The sequence below is a fragment of the Poeciliopsis prolifica genome, unplaced genomic scaffold (assembly GCF_027474105.1).
Source record: "Poeciliopsis prolifica strain line A6 unplaced genomic scaffold, Auburn_PproV2 SCAFFOLD046, whole genome shotgun sequence".
Classification (NCBI taxonomy): Eukaryota; Metazoa; Chordata; class Actinopteri; order Cyprinodontiformes; family Poeciliidae; genus Poeciliopsis; species Poeciliopsis prolifica.
Genome location: NW_026562421.1, coordinates 1,280,466 through 1,306,226, shown reverse-complemented (window position 1 = coordinate 1,306,226; position 25,761 = coordinate 1,280,466). Strand labels below are relative to the sequence as shown.

The following is a 25,761-nucleotide window of genomic DNA, read 5'->3' as shown; positions in this document are numbered from 1 at the left end:
TTGAATATAAAATTATGTTTTAATGAATATTATCATCAGCAACTGATGTCGATAACATTTAGCAACATAGAAAAAAAAATTTTGGCAAGTTTTTGCTGCTTTTTTGTTGGAAATAGTTAGCAGACACACATTTTTTGTTGCACAGGAACATAAAACGCAACATAAAACAAGAATCAAGAAACACTGCTTTTTGATGTCAAAGAATTTTTGTTGATTTTTTTTTACTGATTGGTCTTCAAAATTTCAGTTTTGCTCCAAGTTATTGGCATTTAAACAAAAATTAAGGGGACATTGCCATGATGACACATCTACAGTACGTGGCAAGAACAAAAATCATGCAAGGCTTCTCTTTCTAAAAACTGGACAATGGACATTTACAATGTAAGTTAGAATGGAGGCCAAGGCAGAAAAAAGGCTGGAAACAACAACAAAGTTATTTTTCAATCTTTGGAATGATAGCAAATTACCACCAAATCTCGCATAAAAACACCACCACAGTCTCCTTCTCCTTTGTTGAAATAGCTGGTCTTCCAGCTGAATTTGATAAGCGCACTTGTAAACTTCTCCTTTTTCATAGGAATACCACCAATGCTCGTAACAGCAAGCCATTGGAGAAAGTATTATTACCCGCCAGATTTTTTTTTTTTTTTTTGATAATTCATTTGGATTATCACTGGTAAATTGCCTCACCTCATTTAATTGTGTCTTTTTCAAACTGTCCACAGCAGCCCATAGACCGGTTTCACATAAACAAACGTGACACCATTTCAGTAGCAGTGTCTCGTTATCGCTGTTCTGTGTGTCCCCTGGAGTGGAGGACAGCCAGTTTGGTGATGTACAATTGGAACCGTAATATATTTTGTATGCACAGCAGCCATATTGGATTTTCATAATTAGTATGAAACCAATGACCGTATTGATCATTCTGATATGGAACTCAGAAATTTTAACTTCCAGATGAAAATGTAAAGCACAATTTTGCCAACACAAAAGCCCTGTAAAAGTTTATTGTGTTAGCATGAGTTATCATTCGCTAAATAGTATGTCTTCTGAGGTATATTATGCACAGTGTCATAATATATGTATAATTACTAACTAAGATTTTTTGAAAATGTTGCCTGGAGACAAATCTCATAATCCTTTCAGTAGTTTCTGAGTATTTTTTGTGATTGCAAAAAAGTTATAAAAAGTCACTGCCATAGGAAAAACTTTTTAAAGAAATAAATCTTGGAATTTATTTCTACAAGGCTTTGTTAAGCTAAGTGGAGAACATTGATAAATTGCTAAGAAAACTTGCTAGCTACCATGTGTTGGAATGGCCAATGTCTTGGCACCTCAAACTGGTAAACATGGTAGTGGGAGTGTGATGTTTTGGGTTTTTTCTGCATCAACTGGGAACCTCACAGACATTAATCTGACCATGAACTCTTCTCAATGCCAAAATATATATGGAAAACCATCTCTCTGACACATTAACATGCAACTACAGAAGTCCTGAAAAAGAAAGTGATCAAAGCATCAAAACTGAGATAAATGATTGGCCACAAAACTCAACAGAGTGAAGAAACGTTATAAAGCAGAGTAGACAAAGTGTCAATACATGAAAAAAAAAACTGAATTATTGCTGCTACTTGCTTTTCAATTACAAGAAATATGGGGTTCTGCAAGCTATTGAATTATATGGGTGTACTTAGTTTTTCTCTTGACCGTATGAGGCCAAATTATGAGGCCTATCCAGCATCAATCATCCAGTGTACTCACAGAGTCTATGCACTATATAATATACATATATTTATATAAAATTGTGAATTTAAATCCAAAAAAAATACCATCTCACAAGTGTGTAAATGACAAATACTGTAGACAAAACAATTACATATCAATATATATTAAACAGATGACTGTGATATTTCATGTTCTTTAGCTTTTCCACCAACAACAGTGAACAAGAATAATGTTTGGTTTACTGCAAAGGTCTTAAAAAGCCTTAAGAATATATTGATGCAAACATAATCTCCATTTCATGTTCAGGTTATTTCAAACGTGAGGCAGCATGCATCCAGGTTCCCCATGGAAGTGGCAGTGCATTGTGAAAAACAAACTCAGCCTTGAAGTTCTTCACAGTGTCCTTTCACCATCTGATGGGCAGTAAAGTCAATATTAGCCATTCATCTTTCCTTCAAAAGTCCCTTGTGGTTTTTGTCTTGTGTCATGGTTTTAAGAGGCAGTTCATTCAACGATACAAAGAACCATAAGACACCAGTGGATGGCTTGGGGATGCACTTTTCCAGTGTGAGGCTATTCACCAAGCAGAATGCCCATGAAATCCGAACCGCTTTGTATCGTAATGGAAGCACCAGCTGCGTTATCCACATATATGGAAGTGTATTGGCCAACCTGCAGAGAAATGCATAAAGACTGGCATTAATGAAAGACTGAGCTGTTTTATTATGTGCTTGTTGGGCTTTTCTCTCACCTGTAGCTCCAGCAGACCCTGAACACTCACAGTGAATATCTTGCTGTTGCTTTCTAATCCAACAATCATTTCAAGTGAACTGTAACAACAATATCAGGGAGAAAACTTTTTACAAATATCACAGTTTTAATGCTCAATGTACAATTTTTACTTATATTATTAATGTAGTTTCAAAAGGTGCTAAAGTTGAAAAAATCACTCTATTTATTGTATGTTTAAATGAGGCCATATACTGGAAAATGTTATTTGAAACACAACCTAATATGAAGTGCCTTATAAGTAAGGCACTGATATATCTTCCTATTGGATGAAGCTTTCCAAAAATATCCCCTTTCTGTGGCCTTTCGGTCTGTTTGTATTATCATCAGAACATAACATAACAAAAGTTGATTTGTTAATCTTCTCCTGGCTTCTTCAAACATATCTACAGCATGTAAAAAAAATTAATCTAAATGCAAGTTACTTAGCTGCTGTCACATGCATGAAAATGCAGATTAAAGTATATAAGCTTCTGAGCAAGAAATCAAATAAGCCAGTTTCTTACTTTGGCTTTGTTTGTATAGATGGTTGAAACTAATTCTCTGTCTTTGACCGCATAATGAAGGAACTGGCTTGTGTTAAGTGGAAAATGTAAAATTTTTATTGCAAATCAATCTTATTTGTCTTTGCTCCAACTGCCATCTCAGTGAACCTCATTTCACATTCTCCTCATTTTCATGTGTGGGAGTCGGAGACAGACTGGGGTTTTGGCTCAAAAAGCAAAAGTTAAGTACTCTTTTGGGTTAAGCAACACATCATAATAGTATTATTTATATTTTTCTCTTATTGTACCACACTAGAAGAGTGGATGTAGAGCTCTGGGGAGATAGTGGAGAGTAATTCATTTCAACCTTTTTCTCTGACTTTGTGTAAACAGAAATTTTGAAATACGCGAAAGAACAAAGACTTGCTCTGCTTTTTTTTTTCCACGCCACCCAACAGTATTTTGTTCTTCATTATCTGACTCCCAAATCCCAAATAAGGGCATTTCACTATGAGAGCTGTTGTATGTAACAGGCTCCCTAAAAGTGTCAAAGGTGAGTCTATAAAGATTAGTTTGGCGACAGGGACGACTTTTCTAAATGAGGGGACATTTCCCTTGAAGACATGCGCTGCTTTTATACAGGAAATGCCACACTGGTCCCATGCAAAGTGTAACAGACCACACCTTTAACAGCTCATAAATTCCAGTGAAAGTTGAGGCAGCATTAAACTGTTTAAATTTCACCATTTTAAGGCAAAAGTAAACAAACTGTCTGAGCAAGGGTGTTAAGCATGCAAAATGCAATTGTTTTGCAAGTTTTGTTAAATTGAATTATGTACTTTTAAGTTTTACTGACCATCAAAAACCAAATGGAAATAACTTACAATTACACTGGCGTTGCAAATTTGATTTAGATTCACAGATTAATCGAATTAGTCTTTACAAGATTAAATGCTTTTCAGGACACCTACGTGTATCTGTGGCAGAGCGATTCGATGCAGATCAACACCCGGACGTTGTCTCTGGCTTTAAGTTGACTTTTGCTCCTCTTCACCTCATTGTGATCTGCAAATAGGCTAACAGTTACCATCATACAATCATAGAGGCTTATTTAAACTGATTTTTTTTTTAAACTTCCCACATCTCCTCTGCATATACTGGCACACCTGATCCAGATGTGTAAAATCCTTGTATTTTAAAAAGATTACAGAAATATTAGAAATAAAACCTACAAATGCCATATCATAAATTACAAATATGAGCAAACCTCATAAAAACTTAGATGATAATAGCTTAACTTTTATTCACAGTGCAAAAAGAGTTCCATGTAAAGACATTTAATGTTTTTAACAAAATCATAAGTGATACTTTCATTAGCACCCCCTACTGCTAAAATGTCGGACAAACTCCTTTTGTATGGAATACAGATACATCTGAAAAAAATTAGGATACCAAGAAAAAGTTCAATTTCAGAAAGTGAAGTTTATACATTGCAGGAACCCACTATAAAATGAAATATTTTCGCAAATCACAAATACTACAGCAGATTTGCATTTTAAATGTCCTGACATTTTCACAGAAAATTTGAGCCTTTAGATAGGCTCTTAGGCCCTATAAAGGACATAGTATCACAAATTTCATCCATGTGTGGAGAACAATGAGAAAGAGATACTTTTTCGCATATTCATCCTTTTCTATAAACCTGTTCCAATATTCTTTCTTTTGTGACGGGAGCTTTCACCTGGCATGTCTCCTAAACAAAATGTTTTACCCTCAAGATTCATAAATCCTTACATTGTAACATTTATGATTTATCATGCTGAAATAAATCTTAAAGCTTTTAAAAGATCTTCACTTGGGATCCAAAAACGTGGATCTGCTTTTTACAACCGTTTGTAACAGGTACACATCAGAAATAAAAAGTGTGTTTTCTCACTTTTTTACCTCTTTATGTGAACAGGTAAACATAATCTGAATCAAAGCCATTGCTTGGTTGTTCTAAGCATGTGTGGATAAAGATGATGATGTTTTAACATTTTCAACAGAATCCACATAAGTGCAAGGGTGAGGTCAATGTAAACAACCGCTGTCTCCTTATAATTTGCTTGCAAGAGTCTGAACATGTATATGGGTGTATAGGGGGCTTTAAGGCTTTACTGTGTAATAAATTACAGTAAGGAAAGTCACTCTGACTTACCAATGTGGACATTAGCAGAAAACTGGTATATCCCAGTGATTTGGGCTGTGAACCTCCCTGTTGACTGGTCCATTCCTTTTCCCCTGAGGAAAGCTCCTTTAGCAGGCGGCTGAAAGCAAAGAAAACAACTCAACTGATATCTGGATGATTTATTATAGTGACACGTTGGTCCCTGTAGGACAACTGCCCCAGTGGTGACTATTCTCTCTTCATAAATGCAGAAAGAAAATACAAACTGCTTGTTTAAATGTGTCAAAGCTGAGTCTACGAAGATGACTTTGGCAACAGGGAAGAGGAATATAAATCAGTTGAGCTGCCTAAACATAGCAATTTAAAATATTATCTCAAAAATATTTGTAAAGTAAGGAGAGTTTAATGAGTAGGACCGGTATCGGGATTCATGATACGACATGATCTTGACACCTTCATCCAATTGCTGAATAATCATTTTCGACCTGCCACCAAGCTTTGCAGGATCCTGAAATGCATAGAGTTTTCACAACAGAGGCGTGCACAGACATTTTGGGTTGCAGGTTCTCAAGTGTTAAAAAATGGCACCTTGTGCGGCGCTTGGAAGTGCTGGATGCCTTAGTAGTGTGAGATATTTTATAGTCCACAATGCACTGTAAAAAACAAACAAAAAAACAACGATTTCAGAAGGGCAGTTTTTCTCCAGGGGAAGAAGTGCAGGTTCTCCTAGTTTCTGTCTGTGCTCCTCCCTGCATCACAGCATTTAAATGCTATAGCATTTCTGCGTGGCTGCAAATGAAGCCATATTTTTCTTGCTTTTTTGCCGTTAATATCCTCATTTGAATTAGAGCAAGCATGTAAAGCCTTAATGGGGTTGGCATTTTGTTTTTTGACAATTTCATATTTTTGCAATTTTGACCTAATTGTTTCAAGTTTCAGGAGCTTCCTTTCATAAGAGGTCATCAGTTTATGTTCACCTTGGTAACATTTTATCAAAATGAGAATGTGACCTGGAGCTGACTTCAGCAGATAACAGGTGAGCTGAAGAGATCACAAAGAAGTTGTTTAGTTTTATCCATTTAATCATCCTGCACTTGGAAGAGTTGGCAGACTTAGAAATCTCAGACTTAAGTCAATGGATTTGCAATCATAAGTAGTGTGGCATGCAAAGAATTGCTACTCTGCTTATGTTAACTGCTATTAAAAGTTGCAAAGGAAAGTTTAAAATTTCAAAAGGAAAGCTAAAAATCTATTTTCACCAAATTATATTTTACCAAAGAGGATTAATTCAGACCCTGCACAATTTGATCAGATGCTTTCTTTAAACTTTCTTTAAACTATAACTGAATTTTGCAGAACAGTTATAATTCTGCAAAATTCTGAACTATAACTGTCTAATGCCGTTATAACATGATGCTTTATTATTATATTAAACAGACTGGCATGTAATCGTCCCTCCTCAAGCCACAGTATGTCAGCCCGTCCTAACAGCCCATCGTTCTGCATGCTTCTTCTAACAGTCTCTATTTCTGTCCTCTCCACACATTATTCCAAGTCAGAGACAGAGTCTCCTTTGTGTGCTGCCCAGGGAGTGATGTGTAGGATTGAAAAAGGGGATATTTTTGACCAAAAAGGCAGTCTGAGTCTCAGAATGGCACAACATGTGTTGCCAATGCCATTTACCAGGGAGAGGGGTGGCAGGGGTTGATCCTTTCAAAATTCTCCCACATCCAAAGTAAGCAACAATTACCAAACACTCACTCTTTCACAGCTAAGACAGAAAAACAAAGCAAATAACAGTTCAGAGGAGGATTAGACACAACTCTACTTTTTCAAGTAGGGGAGCAAAGCTTCACTGATTCATAAACATTTACTTGGTTTTAAACAAACTCACTGTCTGAAAGTTCTGGAGCTCCACCAGCGTCTTCTTGTCCACCACCACAGGTCCCTTGAGCTTGCAGTGGAAAGCTTCTTGTATTCGGCGGTGGGAGGCCATTCCCTCCAGTGTCAAGAGGACTGTAGGTTGCTGGCTGGGGCTTATTTGCCTGTCAAGTGCTGCCCTCCTTTCTGTAGCCTCTGAGAAGAATACAGTCTTGCTGTTACATTGCAAAGTCACCTCAGAGCAAAACTTTAACTTTTCTGTTATGATGTATGGCACTCTAAAAGCCCCTCTCACCACCCTTTGGTTTTTGGCTATAAGTTTATGTCTTTTGGTGTCTGGACAATGAGTAGTTTCAAAAACCTCTCAATTGTTAAGTCACAATCCACATAGCACCACTTTGAACAGCAATAACTTGAACTTGTCACTGATTATGTTCATAACCTCTCAGGACAGTTTTTCCAGGTGCAGCCAAGGTGTTGATGGGATCCATTTCAGTTCATGCAAATATTGTTGTCCTACTGATTTCATCAGGATCAGTGCCTCCAATTCTGGTCTTGAGCCAAAAAAATGGTAGAGTGCTTTCTCTGGATTAGAGGAGCTTAAGTATCTGGAATAGGTCATCAATGGGTGGACTGGTGCTGCATCTGTTTTGATGTGGATGCTAATAATCAGTCAATTTACTGGTCAATCAGCTTTTCTATTCATACCTGTGCTTTAGGTAGATAATAAAAGAAAGAGATTGAAGATAAAAGTGCCCAAAAATGAGTTTTCTCCATGAAATGGGCTCTGCCTTAGAGAGGGAGAGACTATGCTTCTTGGCTGGCATGGAAATGCCTTGGGATTCCTCCAGAGAAAATGTCTGACTGACATGGGAAGGAACCAATTGGTTGAAAATAGACATAACTTTTCACAGATTGATGTGAAAAGCAATAATTGTTTCTGTTGGGCCATTGTAAGAGCTGTCAACATTATGTATGATGAGCTAGCAAATTGACAAAAATCCTAGTTTACAAAGGTGATAAGCACCTGACAGCTTCCTTTACTTGTATGTACCTTGTATGAATGCAGGGTTTTCTGTGTAGTAATGTGTTTACCTTTAATCATCTCTTTGAACTCCTGCAAAAGAACTTCCTGGGTAACTTCAGCCCCTGGAAAGCCAGGAGGTCCTTGAGGGCCCGGGGGACCTGGAGGACCTGGTGGTCCAGGCTATTTGAAGAGAAAAACAGTCATGCTTTGAAATGAATGATTCAGCTATGCTTTTGTATAGATAATGGTAAAAATTTATTTTGAGAGGCTGAAAAGACAGCTTATGTTTACCAGAGCTGGTCTGCGTTTGCGGCACTTTCTGGGGAGGTTTCCAACTGGTCGCTTGACAAAATCCATCCATGACCCTAGTGGATCCACCCGTTGGTGATCAGAAGTCTGCAGCAAGGAGGAAGACTGTCAGCTATTAAGCCCATAGCTAGATTTATCCATCCATTTTCTACAAATGCTTCCTTCTTTATACATCTTTGTGAGAGATTTTCAAAACGTATTAATGAGTAAGAGAAGTCCACTCAACAGAGGATGATTAAAGTGTTTCAGGACTGGTCCTCTTTTTCGGACATCAATATTCCCACCTATAACTTCACAAAATCTATGCAAAAGTTGAAGTTAGCTTAATTTCTGCTATAGTTTTATGTTATGTTGTGGCTTAGGTATTTTGTTAACCATTTTGGGCCATTCACAGCCTTTTTATGAGGCAGTAATACTTTCTACAAGGCAACAATAGTGATTCAATTTGGAAACAATAAGGCTCTCAAGGCACGATCAAGAAAAACATCTACAATGTTTCTCAGTGATGCAAATATATTTGAAACTTTATTTTTTTGTCTTTAAAGCTTAATAAGTTGTTTAGCTTTTTAAAGAAAGAATATATAAAAACATTGTCAACAAACTAATCATTCATTTCACAGTGAAGTAATTCTTCCCAGTGGGGTGTAATGCAGAAGAGCCACAAAGATTTGTACAAAGTCATTATTGTTTCTTTTAAAACCACTTTTTGGAAAAGCTCATGCTAAGACACAATTAAATGGTGCCAGACAGCAGGGAATGGTCAAACAAGAAAGCCTCCTCCTCTCCTCCTCTCATAACTCATCAGCATCAGGGCTTTTCACACTGGCATTAGTCACTGTCCTCCTCATGTGCTTTTTTTCTTCTTAATTAATTCACACAGGAGCCCCATTTTATATTGCCACTCATGAAAATATAATTACACCTCAAATGTTTTTATGTTCCGTCACACTGTAACTCCAAACCTTAATGTATTTGACCAGAAATGCAAAACAAAGTTTTGCAGAGTGGTGAAGTAAAATGAAAATAGCTTCATTTACTTCTGCAATTAAGCTTCATTTAAGTCTGTAATCTATTTATTGGACATTTGTTTCCAAGCCCCTTTTCTCAGATACCCACAAATAATGTAATTCAGAGTTCACGTAATTTAAGATGAACAAATTAGAGATGGTTATTCACCTTCAAGCAGGACAGTAACACTAAACATACCAGCAGAATAATGATTTGGATGAAGCCACATTCAGTTGTTCAGTCTGTCTAGATCTATGTCAACATAGAATTTGTTACAAGACTTAGAAACAAACAGGAATGCACAGACATGTTAGTCTGAAGATGTCTATCGATAATTGTAGGAAAGAGGTTATGCTAAATCAAAATGCACGGCCTCGTTTTCAGATTTCAATTTGTTAAAAAGTTGTTCAAAACAACGTCTCGTTTTCCTTCCACATCACAATTAAACACTACTTGGCATTTACTCTATCACATAAAACTCCTGGAAAAGGTCAAGGAAAATTACTGCATGTGCAAAATAGCCAAGGAGGATTAATGTAAATATACATTGTAAAGTTGGTGAGGTTTTTCCACATTAAAATTTCAATAAGCACCCTGCTGCTCAATGTAATCTCAATGCTGTACACAACAGCCTTCATTTACTGTAGTTTATGATAAGGAAAAAAACATTTTCAATGTTTTTTTTTCCTTCCTCTGAGTCAGAACAGTGGTTTTCTTTTTTAGTCTTGATTTCAAGCCCTATGAAAATAACTGAGCTCTCACAAGAAAGATGGCAAATATATGCAGAACGTGGATATATATGGATAAGTTAAACAGTCAGTTTTTATTACTCTGGAATACCTAATTTATTATGAAATACAGCGGCAAACCGACTACGATCTGTTGGAGAGATAACGAAGCGCGAAGGCCTCTGGAAGCAACATTTTTTATGTCCAGTGGTGCAACTGGTTTATTTTCATTTGGGTAAAATGAGAGGCTGAATGAATTCCAATTAATTGGAGCTCAAATGTTACCCCAACTTTCCCCTGAACATCCAGGGGCCTTCAGTTGAGATAGAAGAGGAGATACAGACGAGGCACGGAGGTGAGCTGTGTGAAATGGAATTTGTTTAGGTTTGGCAGCAGAACACGGACCACTTATCTACTAAACCAACATGCTCCCTTCTGCTCTGCTGAAGACATGCCTCTTGTTGCACCGCAACAAAGTAACTCCTTGTTTGTCTTTGTAATATGCTGCAGGAAAAATCGTTCCTTTTTTGTGTTTTGGGATTTGCAGCACTTGGTCCCTGTCTCTCACTGACAGCAGACAAAATAAACAGATTCTGCGCCGGCTGCTGGCAGATTGTTGTATTTGCTATTTGATGTTATTTTCAGGTTTGGAAACAGATAAAAACTAAAAGCGATCAAGTGTCAACATAATTGAATATCAGAGTACATTTGGATAGAAGGCCTCTTTGAATTTTAAAGTTTAGAAAAGTCAAACAAAGAAAACAATTAGTTTTTCAGTGTTTATAAAAAACAGATGTTAAAAAATACTATTTTCATATGAATTAAGAATTTTTGGTAACACTTTATTTGACAGGTTGTGAATAAAACTGACTTGACACCATCATAAACATAAAACCTTGCATGAACACGAGCAAGTTTTTATGAATATTTATGACTGCCGTCATAAAGTGTTATTTGGTCAATTATGACATTATTCAAAATGTCTTCGTTATGACAACTTGACATTAACCAAGAAATCATGATCTCACATAAATTTGTTATAAAAGTATTAGTGATTACACTTTAAAAATGATGTAGCTTTATGTCATTAAAGCTGAAGTTTAATCTGTAATACTTTTATAACAAACTTATGTCGGATCATGACATACAGCACAAACAGCCTGCTTTGTCAGGTACCAAGTGGTAGCCACCAAAACCCACAACGACAGTTATGCCAACTTTTGTTTTAGCACACATTTCCATTACGCTAATTCTGAGCCCTTTGCATGTTTTTTCTGTCATGTGTAACAAAGAAATCCAACTGTTTCCTTAATGGAACCCAGGGTTCCAAGAAGCTAATAGAGCTACAAAATTATAGATCCAGGGAAAGCCAAGACTTTCCATATGCCTCGACTTATCGAATTTCGTTCACGATGCCATACACTGTGATAAGATTCCCCAGGCATTTGGAGGGGAAACAGGTTGACAGTATCACAGATCCTTCACCTTACCCAACAGTTGCCATATGGTGTTTTGCAGTATGTTAGTTGAAAAGTTGAATCTTACAATTTTAGAAATGAGCAAAAATAAGCCAGTTCTTTTTTGGAACCATTGTTTGGCTAAAAAAATCAAATCGCCTCAGTTAAATTACATGGTTTCTGTTTTGAAGTGTATTAAAGAGAGAAGCAGATGTCTATTCAATAATTTGTTAATGTTCCTAAAATTTTATTACCATGTTGCTATACTATTGCAATAAAAACTATTTCAAGGCTATTGGTTCAAATCAGCAAAATACTATGGGGTGCACTTTTAGAAAAAATCCTATAGATATTTTCTTCTGCTCCTATAATAAAATATGGCATGCTTAAACTGATTGTTGCTTTTTCCAATTGTGTCATCAGACAAGTCAGTCACCATGTGTTTGCAACGGCCCCTAGACATTAAAAATAAACCGAGAGCTCCCAGACTAAATTATATGTGAACATTTTTCTGCCAATCTCAAGGCTCTGAAATGAGCCTTGAAAAAGCTTATATTAACAATTCACATAATAATTTACCACAGAGTTCTTTAACTCTCAATAAAAGTAGTCTTTCTGACAACCAGAAAGCTTCATCTACTCATTTTATTTATTGAAGCACCGTGAAATCGCACTGTGTTCTTTTTGAGTTTCAACACTTTGAGAATTGCCCCACATGTGCTACATTAGAAAAAAGGAGAATCCGTGCCAAGATATCAGTCATTCTCTTCAAATGTATGAAACACAACGTTATAATTAAACCATTAAACTATTCCCCTCAGGGATTTTCTGTGCTCGGAGAAGAAAGGCTATAACTAAGGTAATTATTACCTTCATTTTTGAGCTATGGAATAACAGCAAATCACTGCATAAATAATTGAATCGTCAAATGAAGGAATGCTCAGTTTTTTCCATTAAACACACCATGTTCCTGTCTCGTTTTTTTTTTTTTATTCGGTGTCATTTCTACACACTATCAGAGAAATATAAGCCGTAGTGATGGCTGGGATCACATATACAGTATGCCAAAGAAAAATGGCTGATTCATTGTATGCAGGTGGGAGTAAGAACTTCAAAGAGTCCACACATGCAGATCCAAAAAAAAAGAAAAAGAAACCTTTCTACTGCTTGCTGTCAGGTGCTTTCCATCTCTCATTGGCTGCTTTTGACCAGGGTGTGAAGTGAACCACGGATTCCCCAACATTTCTTTTCATCTGCTTGAGCAAGCCGTGAACAAGTGAGCAAGCCGTGAACAAGTGAGCCAGCGAACGCAGGTATGAGAGCTCAGAGTTGATGAAGAACAGAGGTGCTCTGGCTTTGATCACCGCTGATGTGTGAGGGCCTTAAACTTGTCTCATCTATCAGCAGTTTCAAGCACACGCCCTCCCAGCACGGTGCATGAGAATGTGTCCGTTATCATGTGTAAAGGTGAGAAATGTCAAGTCCTCCAGACAGTTGTTATCCTTGTTGAGGGGGTTGTTAAAGAAGGGGGAGCACTGTGTTCCCTGGTGGGACAGTAATCTTACTTTTACCACGCAAAAAGTCTGAGTTCAACAATTCTGCCGTAATCCTCTTGTATAGAAGGAACCCTGCTGAAAGATCCTTGATGGCACTTTTCATCCTGCTTGATAAAATGTTAAATCCAGCAGGCATTTAGCAAAAGGTGAAGATGAAGCTTGCCAAAAGTGAACAGAAAATATACAATATTTTAAAATCGGTATAAAAAGTGTAATTTCATGATAAGTTATAAATGAACCAATCCTGAATTTTATTATTCTGGATCGCCTTTGAAAAGAAGACTATCTGTTTTGGTTAAATATGAACACCACATCTAAGAAAATCTAAATGCATTTTTATCTCCTCCAGAAATGCTTAAAGCAAAATATTCAAACACCAACTATTCCTTAAGATGCATAAACTAATTGTTTAACTAATTATTTATTCATTAACTACTATTTATTCTGATTAAATAAAGGCTGCAAAAAAATATGTACAGTTTAAACCATCTCAGCACTAACACAAGTTAATATTTACTCTCATGGGGGTAAGTATTCAGTGGCAAGGAAAATAAATTAGCAATGTCCTGATCATGTTTTTCTCCCCCTGAATCAATGTCGAAGTCATTTCATTTTTATTTGAGGATGAGTTGATACTGAATCTCAATCCGATACTTCAAAAATACATTTAAAAAAATAAAGAAGTTGCTATATAACGCCATCACTGTGTGATCCAGACAGTATGGAAATAAATATTAGCACTGACAAGGCAAAAGTGACAAAAAGTACTTGAAACATTTTGAACTACATATAAACTTTGAGGAATTTTCATTTAAGATAACCAAAAATAAATCAGTTTTAATATCAAATTTATTGAAAGAGGCACATATGGTGGAGGAAATTAACCACTGCTGTTTGAATCAAATGCGGTTTCCTCTGTCTGCTTTTAGCAAGACTGAAGAAACAAGAGGAGAGCGCCGTCACTTTTAAAGAAATTTCATAAATTTTTTGGATTGTGGTTAAATATGAAGCTGAAATAAAAACACTTCTAACTGAGAAGCTGGTAAAAGAAAAAATATCTGATTTTTAATAACTAAAGCATGTGAGATGCACTGGTTTTGCTAAGCATTAACCATACACACAGTGTGTGACATCCATTCAAATGTGAAACTGATAAATGATTCGCAATTCTAGAGTGAAGTCGGGATTATTTTTATCCGAATCTCCAAACATAAAATATTGTAACATTATCAGTCTGAATCTGTGAAAAAGCATTTAATTTCTCTTCTCAGTTTTACACTAAGGTTAGTTATGCTTGTTCTGGTATCGGAATGAGATTTGTTTAGCACTCTACTAATTGCAAAAACATCCACAATAGTTTGTTTTCTTTGGTAGATTTTTCCAAAGATATGCTGATTTGACTCTGGTTTCTACCTTCCAAATGATGTGAATAGAAAATTTATCCCAGGAAGCCACACTGATTCCTAGAAATGTCCCTGCTGTTAGTCATCATTAGACTGTAAATTTACATAAAAACAAAAAACAAAAGAAATTCCAAGACCTGTACAAGCAATAAATAGGTTTTTCTAAAGTGCCAGTTGTGAAATCTGAGCCTGACTCTGCAGGATTAATTTCTAAGTTTTATGATTATAATCTTACTACATAATTTTCAGACCTTTGTTATCAAGCTTGACTCCAACATGGAGGAGAATCAAGCTTTAAGTTTGTTTACTGGAAACTCTCTAAACAGAAAACAACATGATTTTTTGCTGTTTTGTCCTTTGGGGCCTTTCAAAGGGAAACAAATGAATTTATGCAATGATTACAACAAGTTCTGCAAACAAAATTTAGACTTCAGTTTATTCATATTGTCAGTGGTTGAATTTATGTTGACAGGTTTGTTGCAAAAACTGTGTTTTTCTTTTCCATCTCTTCTCCATGCTCTGCAAAATGTTAAAAGCAATTGTTGTACTTCATGAACTTTTGGATCTTTTCTGTAAAATCTTAATCATGGATGTTTCTGGCAGTCAAATAAATCAGGAGACAATGCAACAATGCTGCATCCTTGAAGTTTCCACATAAGCATGCTTTGTCTTTCCACTAGTGACTGTTCTGGTAATTATAGCGGACAATAAAACAAATTTTTATTGTTTTATTTTTCATACTGCTCTCTGGCCGGGTGGTTTAGAGGTTTTGGATTATTTGGTGAAACAGTTGTAATCATGATAGATTGTTCATACTGGGCCATGAGATTTCATTACCCGGAGAAAAAGAGGTCTTCTGTGTTCACTGCTTTAAATGTGTTTTTCATGTAGTTTGGAGAAAATTAGGTAGAATTCATTTGAAGCAATAAAACGGGAAATATTTCCCTGGGGCAGCGTGCCACCGAAAACACAAATACAACTGTTAAAACATGTCTCTGGGGCCGCAACCAGATACTGCAATTCTGCTCCTCTGCAGGCAGCTCCTGAATTCCTCCAGCTTATCTTGTTTTCACGTCAGCGTTATGTGTTTTCCTACCTGTATGTACACACACGACGACATGAAACATTTAGCTGCTGATAAAGAATGTTGCACACGAAGGTTTAAGGTTGAGCGGGATGATGAAAAAAGTGTTTTATAATCTCTTGTTTTTACATCACTGCACTGCTCCCTGTGCAGTCTCCCTGTGCAGTCATCCATGCATGAGTTGGAAGGGCCCAGCGAGGGGCCGATGCCGCCCCAGCAGGCAGGGATCCCCAGGCTTTCCAGGATGAGTTTTTCCTGTTAACCTGCGTGCATCCCAGCCATCATACATCCACCTCCGTGTTCCCCATCGCTGCTCTTCAAAGAGACAGATTACCTTGTGGATTTGTTGCGGGAGAGCTAAATAAGGATAGGCATGCAATGTTGACTCTGTGCTGTTTTCACTATTCTGTTACACAATGTGAAAACATTCTCTGCAGAACATAATCACCCTGACACACACTGAAGTTTCTGTCAGTGGCTTCATAAATATTTCAGGAATACATTAGAAAGTTTGGGTGAAATGTGGTCCGACTGTCTTATTGACAATGTTATAGTGAGAGATTAAATAAATTTACAAACTGTCGTTTGCAAACTATTGACAATCCATGAACATGTTCCATTTTAGCACTTTGAACTTCTATGTATTGGTATTTTAATACTATGTATTAGTGAGGTTTTCAACTGTGGTTGAAAAATATATAGATATGAGAAATTTTTATTTAAAGAAGGTAGAGGATTAGGAGACATTTTATCTATTGTCATACAATACAAATGTTACTGGGATTTTTTGCTTTCTTATAGGCTTTGTCCTATTTTCTATAAATACAAAACTTTAATCTCAATAAACTCTGCAAAAACACAAAAACTTACCAAGTATTGGACCATGAAAAAGTACTGGCTATAAGTGAAATAATCTACCAGCAGACAAGACATTTAACTTATAATATGGGAAAATGTCTTGTTTTACTGACAGGTTATTTAACCCATTTAATCCTGAATTTTTCCTGCAAAATAAGTGCATGTATTTCAATCCTTGGACCTCCCTAACACATGATATTTATGAATTACTGCAATTTATGTTGGTTATGTTAGTGAATAATGTAGGTTTTATACTCTGCAACAATTGTTGCCAGTGGGAAACTGAATAGTCTAACTTACACAAATCTGGCCTATTTATACATATAAAAAAATAGGAAAAATCATGACATGTGTAGCCTATTATAACAAAGAATGGGTACAAGAGTGTTCAGAAATATTTTAGAAACATAAAAATTCAATGCCACATCCTGCAGATGTCATTGTCTCAATGTGCCAACTGACACTTGACCTCATTTGATTATTTCATCAATTAGGCAAAATCAGGTGAAAATGTTAGTATGAACAAATTCACATCTGAGAGGACATTGCCCCAGTGCCACCAGAGGCTTCATAATTTCAGACCCATTTAATGTGAGACCTCTAAAAACAAACATTCAAAAAGAACATACATACAATTGCCTTCAGAAGTCCCTTAATTACTAAATAAATTACATATGAGTTGAATCAAATCTCAGTTTTTGTGTTCTGTGAAGGCATCAGTGTCATCTTAAGTGAGTAAACATCATCATGGAGACCAAGGAACACAGCAGACAGAGCAAAGAAATAACTATGGTGATGTCTAAAGCTGAGTTTGGATATAAACAAATTTTAAGGCCTTAAGCGTCTCACAGAGCTCTGTTCATCGTCATCTGAAAAAGGAAAGAATATGGCACAACAAACAACAGATACATGCCAGGCTATCTAAATGGTAAGGAGGGCATTAATCAGAGAAGCACTCGAGAAGTTTATAATAATCCTAGAGAAAATGCAGAGATCCAATCATTAGCTGCATAAATTTGGCCTTTATGAATAAACAGCAAGAAGAAATCCACTGCTTACTTAAAGTTTGCCACAAGCCAGAATGATCCGGTCTACATGCAAAGCATAAAGGAATAACATTACACACTTCCACTTTCCTTATGGTTAAACACAATGGTGGCAGCATCATGCTGTGGTTAGAAATGATGTAGAGATGGATTCTTATTAGAGGCTGCAAAAAACTGAGACTGCTTTGGAAAATTTAACTCCCTACAAGACAATGTTCCTAATTACACAACCAGACTAAAAGTTGAATAGTTTACAGGAAACCACATTCATCTGTTTTAATGGCCTAGTCAAAGTGCAGCTCTAAATCCAGGTCTGTGGAAATACATGAAAACCAACATTTTGATGTTTTGATAATCTCCATTCAATAAAATGAGCAGTAACTTCTGTTTCTGGCTGTAAAAGTAGAGACATTCCCAAAGACCTGCAGCCGCAATTACAGCTAAAGTTGGTTTCACAACGTATATAGTGAGGGCAATCAGAGAATAAACAAATAAATAAAATACATTGAAGTTTATGGTTGGAACATGGCAAAATGTGAAAATGTAAGGCTCTGAATACTATTGAAAGACACTGTATGTTTGCCTAATCACCAGTGAAAATCTTGGACTTACCCTCCTAAAACTGGCAATATAAGATTAAAAGAAACATGATTGCTGGCTAACATCTGTTGTCTGTACAAATTACAGCTCTATTGCCAGAGTGAGTACCCATTTTCACTGTGGTAGGTAAAATGAGAAGTTAAACGCAGTAGGGTCCTGATCCAGCCCAGAAACAGAGTTTACTCTGTGATTTGACTGTAGGCAGAACATCCATCTCAGCTCATCAGGGGCTCTGAATTGAGTTTGAAAGCATTTTCCTTTTTCACTTTTTTGCAGCTTTCTCTGATGGATGGGCTGAGTCGTAAGCGCTCGATGAATGCAAACAGGCCCTGCAGTGCGTTAAATTTCCCAAAGCAACGCTAAAAGGAATCTATTGGCAAGAAACACAGAGCAAAATTTCAAGCTATTTGTTTTTAATTTAGGACTGGGAAACTAAAGATTTTAATTGTGATAATTATGCTGCTTCCTGGATGTGTCTTAAAATATCCATAAACAACAGATGTCTTTCTTCTGTACCACTTTAAAGCAAGCCATTCTTGTTTAAAATTTAATAAATTTTATAGCCAGTTGGATATCATAAAATCTACTGTGAAATTTACAGAATGCAAAAAATATTTTTGCATTTTAAATTTACAAATTTTTGCTTGCAGAAACAATCCTGGCCAATCTTCTTTTATATCAACAATGTTGTTAACGATAACGTAGCACACAAAAAGTGTTTTTGAAGATCTGACTATTTTTCCTATGCATATGCAAAATCTTCTAGTTTTGTTTATGCATTCCTCTACTCCTCCTCAATTATTAGTCATTATTCATAAATTAAACTCATCTTTACAATGTCACATACCTGACTTAATCTCGAATGCACATTTTCTGAACAACAAAATGTCTAAATGCACATTCAATGTACATGCAGGATAAAGTTGTAATGTAGCTCTGTCTTTTTTTTAGATACATCTATTAATCTATTAAGCCACAAAAAACAAATCTTGGTGCAGTGACTGATGCATGAGCAGAATCAGGAAAGATTAAGAGATTTCCATAAATCTAACATCAATCCAAACAGAATGGCTGCACTGTGTCTGCAGGGGCAAGACAAAACCTTTTGGTTTATTTTGCTTGCAAATCCCAGATGTGGTGACAAAAAGACTGTTTACAACTTGTTTCTTTGCAGATGACTTCATGGAGTCATTTTCTCAGCATTAAATAAGCATCATCTTTGTTATTTTCTGACACGCCAACACAATGCCATGCAGACTGGGGACAGTTCCTGTTAGGCCTAGCATAAGAGCAGCACGTGCTTGCGCAGTGGTCTTGCTTCCTGTGGGACTTGGCCCTGTCTCCTATGTGTGGGCTGATTCTGAATGTCCCACACGCTGTGGCATTAATCATCACCAGGGATGAGAGAAAGGAAACAAAAACCTTTGCTTCAGGCTAAACCCTGCTATTACTCAACAAACATCACGCCAGGCGTGATGTTTGACTTGAGTCTCTCCATTACAGCCCTCATAGATCCCTCACTGCTCTGAAGCAGTGACAGATTCTTCTCATCTTAAGGGGGGATCTCTATAAGGCCTATATATTTGACATTGTGCTCTGAAACTGTAGAATACGACAGGTTACAGAGGTCAGGCTTGTCTGAAATGTTCGTTCTGCACACAAAAGAATCCCTCGTGTTACAAAGATGACTGCTGGGATCCGTTTCAAACGGAAAATCTGCAGAAGAATGCAATATCCAACTGGACGCTGTTAGCAGCCCACACACAGGATTGGTCAGATAGAAATGCCATCATTAGAACGGTTTCCACTGGCCACAAAGGGGAAAAAATGTAAATGTGGGTGTAAATGTTTGGCTGGTCAGAGAACATGACACACCAAGACAACCGCAACTGGATGAGTTTCTCCTCTGAGACCTAGCAGAAGTGTGAGAGAATAAACGTACAAACTCGCATTAAAAAAAAGTTTGTCATATTTTAATAATGTGTGTGAGAGAGAATTTATTTCACCAAAATAATACTATTGCATGGTACTTAACTTTTCATATTCCTTCACAAATAACAATGCATCCTTGTTGACATTCAGCCACTTTACAGCCACAAATTTCATTTCGGTTTCGTAGGATTTTAAAAGATAGACCAGCAAAAAGTGATCTGTAATTGTGAATTGGGAGGAAGTAAATACATGCTTTCTCTGGAGGAGCTGCAGAGATCCACTTCTCTGGAGGGAGATTCTGACAGGAGAGTTACTGCATTTAAAGTTTGCTTTTGCCATAAACTATGCAGTGGATACTGTAAACATGGGAAAAGATGCTCACATGCACACATAAATCAAATGTGTTATCAGCAAATATCTGTAGTGTCAGGGAACATGCTTATAGCTTAAACGAAAGAATATTTAACTCTTAAAATGACCCAGTCAAAGATTAAACCTACATCCAGTTGAGAATCTATGCTAAGGCTGTACAATATGAGTTCAGAGATGCTGTTTGTTTCATTTGACTGATCCTAAGCTATTTATAAATTCATGTCAATGTCTTGATCAGCAGAGTCCAAACTGTTTGCAACAATGGCCAGCATACCAAAGTTGAAATTACTCACGACTCACATTGTTTTTCCAACTTGAAATGCTAAATAATTTTGTTATGACTCAGGTTTCAGCAATAAGTCAAACATGCAATATTTTAATGAATCAAAGTTGAATAATTTTTGTCTCAAGAAAAGGCAGACAGTTTCCCCACTTTTTTGGAGAAAAAAAAACCCTTCAATTGACCAAGTTTAATAGAAGAATTAATGTCCTCACATCTTTTGTTTTTCAGTAAAAAGTAACTGGATATTTATTTATCGTTAAATTTAAGTTTATTACAAGAATAATGATTTAAAGAAAGAAAAGTGTTTTTATGTTTTGTTGGTTATTTTTATGACTTTGTCTTTTTCATTTCATAATGTAAGATTATTGGGATTCGAATAAACCTGAACTGAATTGAATAGGAAGAAGAATCAAATTTATCATTCAAAATTTCATGCCAAAAATTAACAGAAGTGCTCACTGGAGGGCCATTCTTGAACAGCAATTGAGTCGGGCCCCACAAAATTGTTCCAAGGGCCACTCTTTGGACAACCCTGCACTTTTAAAATTTACTTGAAAATAATTAAAAGTAAATAATTTTCTTTATTTTACACAGATATTTACGCTTTGTTTTGGTCTGTCTTATAAAATTTCAATAAAATACATTCTGGTAGAGGTTCTCTAACAACAAAATATAAAAACTTGTCTGAGAACTATTTAAGGTGTCAGTTTGCCCAAAGAGTGATTATGTCATTAACGTCTGATTGTGGAAACTGAGATGAAAGGAAAAGAGGGAGGCACCCGGGCCTAATCCTCACTGAGGTGTTCCCTTTCAGGGCCCTTTCTACGGGGCTTTGTGAGGGGCTTACATGGCATGCTGCCCGAGTTTTCAGGACCACGCCGCTCCTATCGGATATCCCAGACACAGTGGAGGCAGACTGGGCCCATGCATGACAGAATCAATGTGCTGAGAACAACATCGCCCCAGGACTTTCAGAGGTGACCTATTATGCTTCCTTGAACAGGTTAGGATAGGTCTATGAGTTATGCAAACCATGTTTCTGATATTTTTGCACAAAATCAAGCTAATGAGATTTTAGATTCCTCAGTTCTGTCTATTTTGAGTGCCTGTCAGAACAAGATGTTTAAGGGTGTCTTGTCACTTCAAATCCAATAAACTGCTGCTGGCCAAGGTTCCCCACCACACTTGAAAATGGCTGCAAATAGATGTGCAATTATACAATCATACATCTTTGAAAACCAGAAGTAGAGCATCCTGCACAACAAACAAGAATGCAGCAAAATGTTTCTGAATGGTAGGTCATCAATAAAACACTTTTCCAGCTCTTGCGACCCAAGGGTCATTAAGATTTATTTGGAAAAGTGTTCTTTTAGGTGGATATTTATTATGCTGTACATTTTACTTTTGGTTGAGTAATTTTACTATGAATCATCACTATGATTCAAATTTCTGGATACTCCACCCACTAAGTATCTTCACTGAATGAAGAACACCATTGTTTTCACCAAGCATTCACCAGTTTTATAATAAAGTTTTAGAAGTTTCAAAGTTGTTTCTTTTGTTTTATCTTGTTATTTTGTAAGTAAGTTATTAATATGAATTATTTTCATTTCGGTCTATAATATTCCAAATACCAATACCAAAATAGCAGCATTTTATATTTTGGTCTGTGTGGTGATACCTTTATTAGTGACGTTATACTTGGAAGGTTTTTTGAAACAGCCCATTTTCCAGACACCAAGAAAATATTAACTTAGCAACACAGAGCAACTGGGTGGGTTTTTTAAAGTGCTTGGGCTGTTTTTAGAAGTAGCAGAGACCCAAATGGAAGTACAAAAGCATTCAAAATGTCAATTTTTTATAAAATTTCCATTTTAACACGTTCCAACCTAACTTCCCTAGCCTTTCCAGGGGACACCTTACATCCTGTGAGGCACCATGGTGATAGGGGGGTTTGCAAAGACACCGCGCAGGACGTAGCACAGAGGTGAGACATCGCGGAGGCTCAATCTTCAACAGGCTGCAGGGCCTGACATAAGGTCATCCTTCATAGCTGCTGCTTTCACAGGGCTAACCAAGTCAAATAAACAGGGGTAGGCCACAGCCACCTACAAAGTGTTCTTAAAGATACAAAAGAGACCTCACTGTGTGGTTTCAGGATGGGAGGAGGGGTTACCACGAGACGTGACGACTGGTGTATAGGGCAGTCAGAGCTACATGAGAATGCCAACATAATGGGTGGGCTGAAAGCAAAATAAATACCACACTGGAAACCATCAGAAATATGCAACACCAACAAGAAAAACAAAAATATAAAGTTGGGGGGCAACCATTGCTCCTCTTTTTTTCACTAAAATGAATGCCGAGTTCATTTTTTCACTCAGGTTACAACCACAAACTTCACTGTATTTTAATGGATTTTTTTTATTTATTTATTTATTTTTTTTGTGCAATAGATCAACAAAATATAAAACAAAACTGTTTTCTGTTTTCTTTTATTTTACAATTAAATATGTGGAAGGTAATGAGTACATTCATATTCTGTCTTCTTTAATTCTTGCCTACTTTGCTTTGGAAAATAGCTGAAGCTCAAACAGAATTGAAGGTCCCTGCAAACCTACATTTAAGTTTCTAAACATACTTTGACCTAAATCACTCCAGTATTTTCTACATATATTTTCTGGGTTATTTTGCTGCTAGAAAGTGAATTTCTGCCAAAGACTTTCACAGTCTCCAATGGGTTTTTCTTTAGGATTGTGCTTTCACTCTGATTAGTTTCCCAGTTCTTGAAGAAAAGCTTTTCCACACCCTGATGCTGCCATCACCTCCATGTTTGGAATGGTTGTCCAGTCAACAGATTCTCCCACCTGAGATGTACATCTTTGCAGCTCATCCAGAGTTATCCATGTCTTGGTAAGTTTGGAGTTATGCCATTCTGTTTCTATCTTTGGATGACTCAACTGATTTCCTTAAGATATGTAAATTTCTGAATAGTTTCTATTAAAATAGCCTCGCTTTAGTATTTTTTACAGCTTTAACCCTGACCTCTAACCTGTGCTACTTGGTCTTCCCGATGCTGTATGTTCACTGATGTTCTCTTATAAACTTCAGAGACTTTACAGAACAGCTGGATTTAAATAGAAATTAAATTACACACAGTTAGACTCTACTTAGGGAACTTTTTAAAGGCATTTGGTGAAACTGGAATTTATTTTTGCGGGGACAATATTGAGTACAAACTTGTTCATTTGAAGCTACTTTGTGCTCATCTATCAAATAAAATCCCAATGAAATACATAGTTTGTAGCACTGGCATAAATACCTTTGGTAGTTCCTGTATCTAATGAATAAATTTGCTATTTTTAATTCCTCATTCTAATGCATAAAATATCTTGCAAGTAATACCATCTTTATTTGTTCACTTGGGCTGGAAAATTGGACAAAGACACCCACAGCGTGTACTAATTGATGCACAGATCAGCCTTAAGATGTCCACATTCCTGGCATGCCTGCGGTAGTCATCCATTCAGGGATTCACACGTTTTTTTCGTCTGTCACACATCCTGAAGCTTGACCTGTAGGGGCACACCTGTCCTGTGATGCTTCAGCCTTTTGTCGCATTTTACTTCCTCTAACCAAACCTTCACATCTGTGGATTAACCTTAGACTCTCATTTGAATTAGAGCAGGGGTGTCCGAAGGTTTTTTGACAAAAAAGTACTAATTCCATTGCCAGATATTTTTCCTTTGTTATACGTGAAGTAATCTTCCAGTGGAACTTATACTTTTTCATCCACATTGAAAAATTATTGACTTAAAACAAACCATATGTTGTTGAAAAGTTACTTGTGTGTTAGTTTTGAATTATTTTAAGTCCAGTAAGATATTTGCACCAGAAACTAGACCAAAAATATTTTAGAATTTGTGTTTTTGGAGTGTGCCATCCAAATAAAATGTTTTACAGTGTGCAGATTTAAGACCAGCAGTGTGAAGCTCTGCTCCCTACCTTGATGCCTCCGCCGACCTCCTCACTGTTGGACAGAGTCACATTGTAAGCCTCTGTGTGTTGCGGCGCGGCCTCTTTTGGCCTCTTTCGCTCCTTCCTGGCTTCCACCCCGTCCAGAAGAATGCACTGAGTCCAAAACACAGCAGCCACCACTGCCAGACGGCCACATCCACACCTCATCTTCACACTTCAAATCAGCACCAAGGCGCCTGAGGAAAATCTTGCAGAGAAGTTGAAGACCAGAAGTGTTTTTTGACAGAAGATGAAGATGCTAAAGCCTAAAAAAAAAACTAATGAGGAATGAAGTTTCTGAATGTCCTTGTCCACAAAGTTCTCAGACTGAGTGGTGCTGCTGTGTTTCCTCCCCTCTTGATGAGCTCCAAGCCAGCACAGCCTTTGCAGGGGCACAGCTAAGTCTAGCCAGACAGTCGAGGAGGCTTACTCAACTATGAAATGTGTGAAGCAGAATGGTCCAGGGGAATGACAGAGAGGCACAGAACTGACAGCAAATAAAGCCATTAGTGAGATTTTTCACGCTTTCTGCTCTGTTGGGGGGGAGGTGAGGTGACTGAGGGAGGGCACAGGGGGCAAAAGAGGAGAGGAAAGTGAGAAAGAGAGAGAGCAAGAGAGAGAGGAGGGGTGTCCAAAGCAGAAAGGGTGGGCTGTAAGAGCCGCTGGAGATGGATGGTTAAGTTCTCTTTTTTCCCTCCTGCTGGTTTTTACACTGAGAAGAAGTTCCAGGATGCAACAAAGTGGTGCAAGATCCAAAGAAATCAGTTTCCTTAAAAGAAAAAAGTTTCAAAAAGCTGCAAGGACAGCACTTAAATCAATTAGTCTAAAGTCCAGAACTGCTCTTTTGATGCTTCTCCTTGAAGAATTAGTCACTCCTGTCTGCTTCCACAATAAACTCAACAGGTAGCAGATGCCTGATGCCGCTCAGGTGCTGCTCACTGCTCCATCTAGTCAATGCGCAGAGTCTGCTTCAGAGTCTGCCGGGCTGCTTTCTACCTGCTCCACTGCACTCTCTGCCCTTTTTTTCAGTCTGG

At 37.1% G+C, this 25,761-nt stretch overlaps 1 protein-coding gene across 2 annotated transcripts; it reads right to left on the bottom strand.

Moving 5' to 3' along the window:
* On the bottom strand, positions 1-25,761 carry c1qtnf12 (C1q and TNF related 12). Of its 2 annotated transcripts, XM_055056907.1 has the most exons (8): positions 24,716-25,761; positions 8,366-8,470; positions 8,143-8,254; positions 7,061-7,242; positions 5,197-5,305; positions 3,971-4,064; positions 2,477-2,555; positions 1-2,397 (listed from the first exon to the last, which is right to left on the bottom strand). In XM_055056907.1, the coding sequence occupies exons 1-8, from the start codon at positions 24,893-24,895 to the stop codon at positions 2,299-2,301; spliced, it is 960 nt and encodes a 319-aa protein (XP_054912882.1). In that variant the 5' UTR covers positions 24,896-25,761; the 3' UTR covers positions 1-2,298. The 2 variants fall into 2 exon arrangements, with proteins under 2 accessions (XP_054912882.1, XP_054912883.1); XM_055056908.1 differs by lacking the exons at positions 1-2,397; positions 2,477-2,555; positions 3,971-4,064; positions 5,197-5,305 and adding an exon at positions 5,313-5,819.

What these genes read in the sequence shown, in the direction of transcription:
- c1qtnf12 (XM_055056907.1), bottom strand. Translation starts at nt 24,895, where the DNA reads ATGAGGTGTGGATGTGGCCGTCTGGCAGTGGTGGCTGCTGTGTTTTGG. An exon ending in AGGTCGGCGGAGGCATCAAG is followed by an intron (nt 8,471 to 24,715) that starts GTAGGGAGCAGA and finishes TCCTTGCTGCAG; the next exon opens with ACTTCTGATCACCAACGGGT. An exon ending in GCAAACGCAGACCAGCTCTG is followed by an intron (nt 8,255 to 8,365) that starts GTAAACATAAGC and finishes CTCTTCAAATAG; the next exon opens with CCTGGACCACCAGGTCCTCC.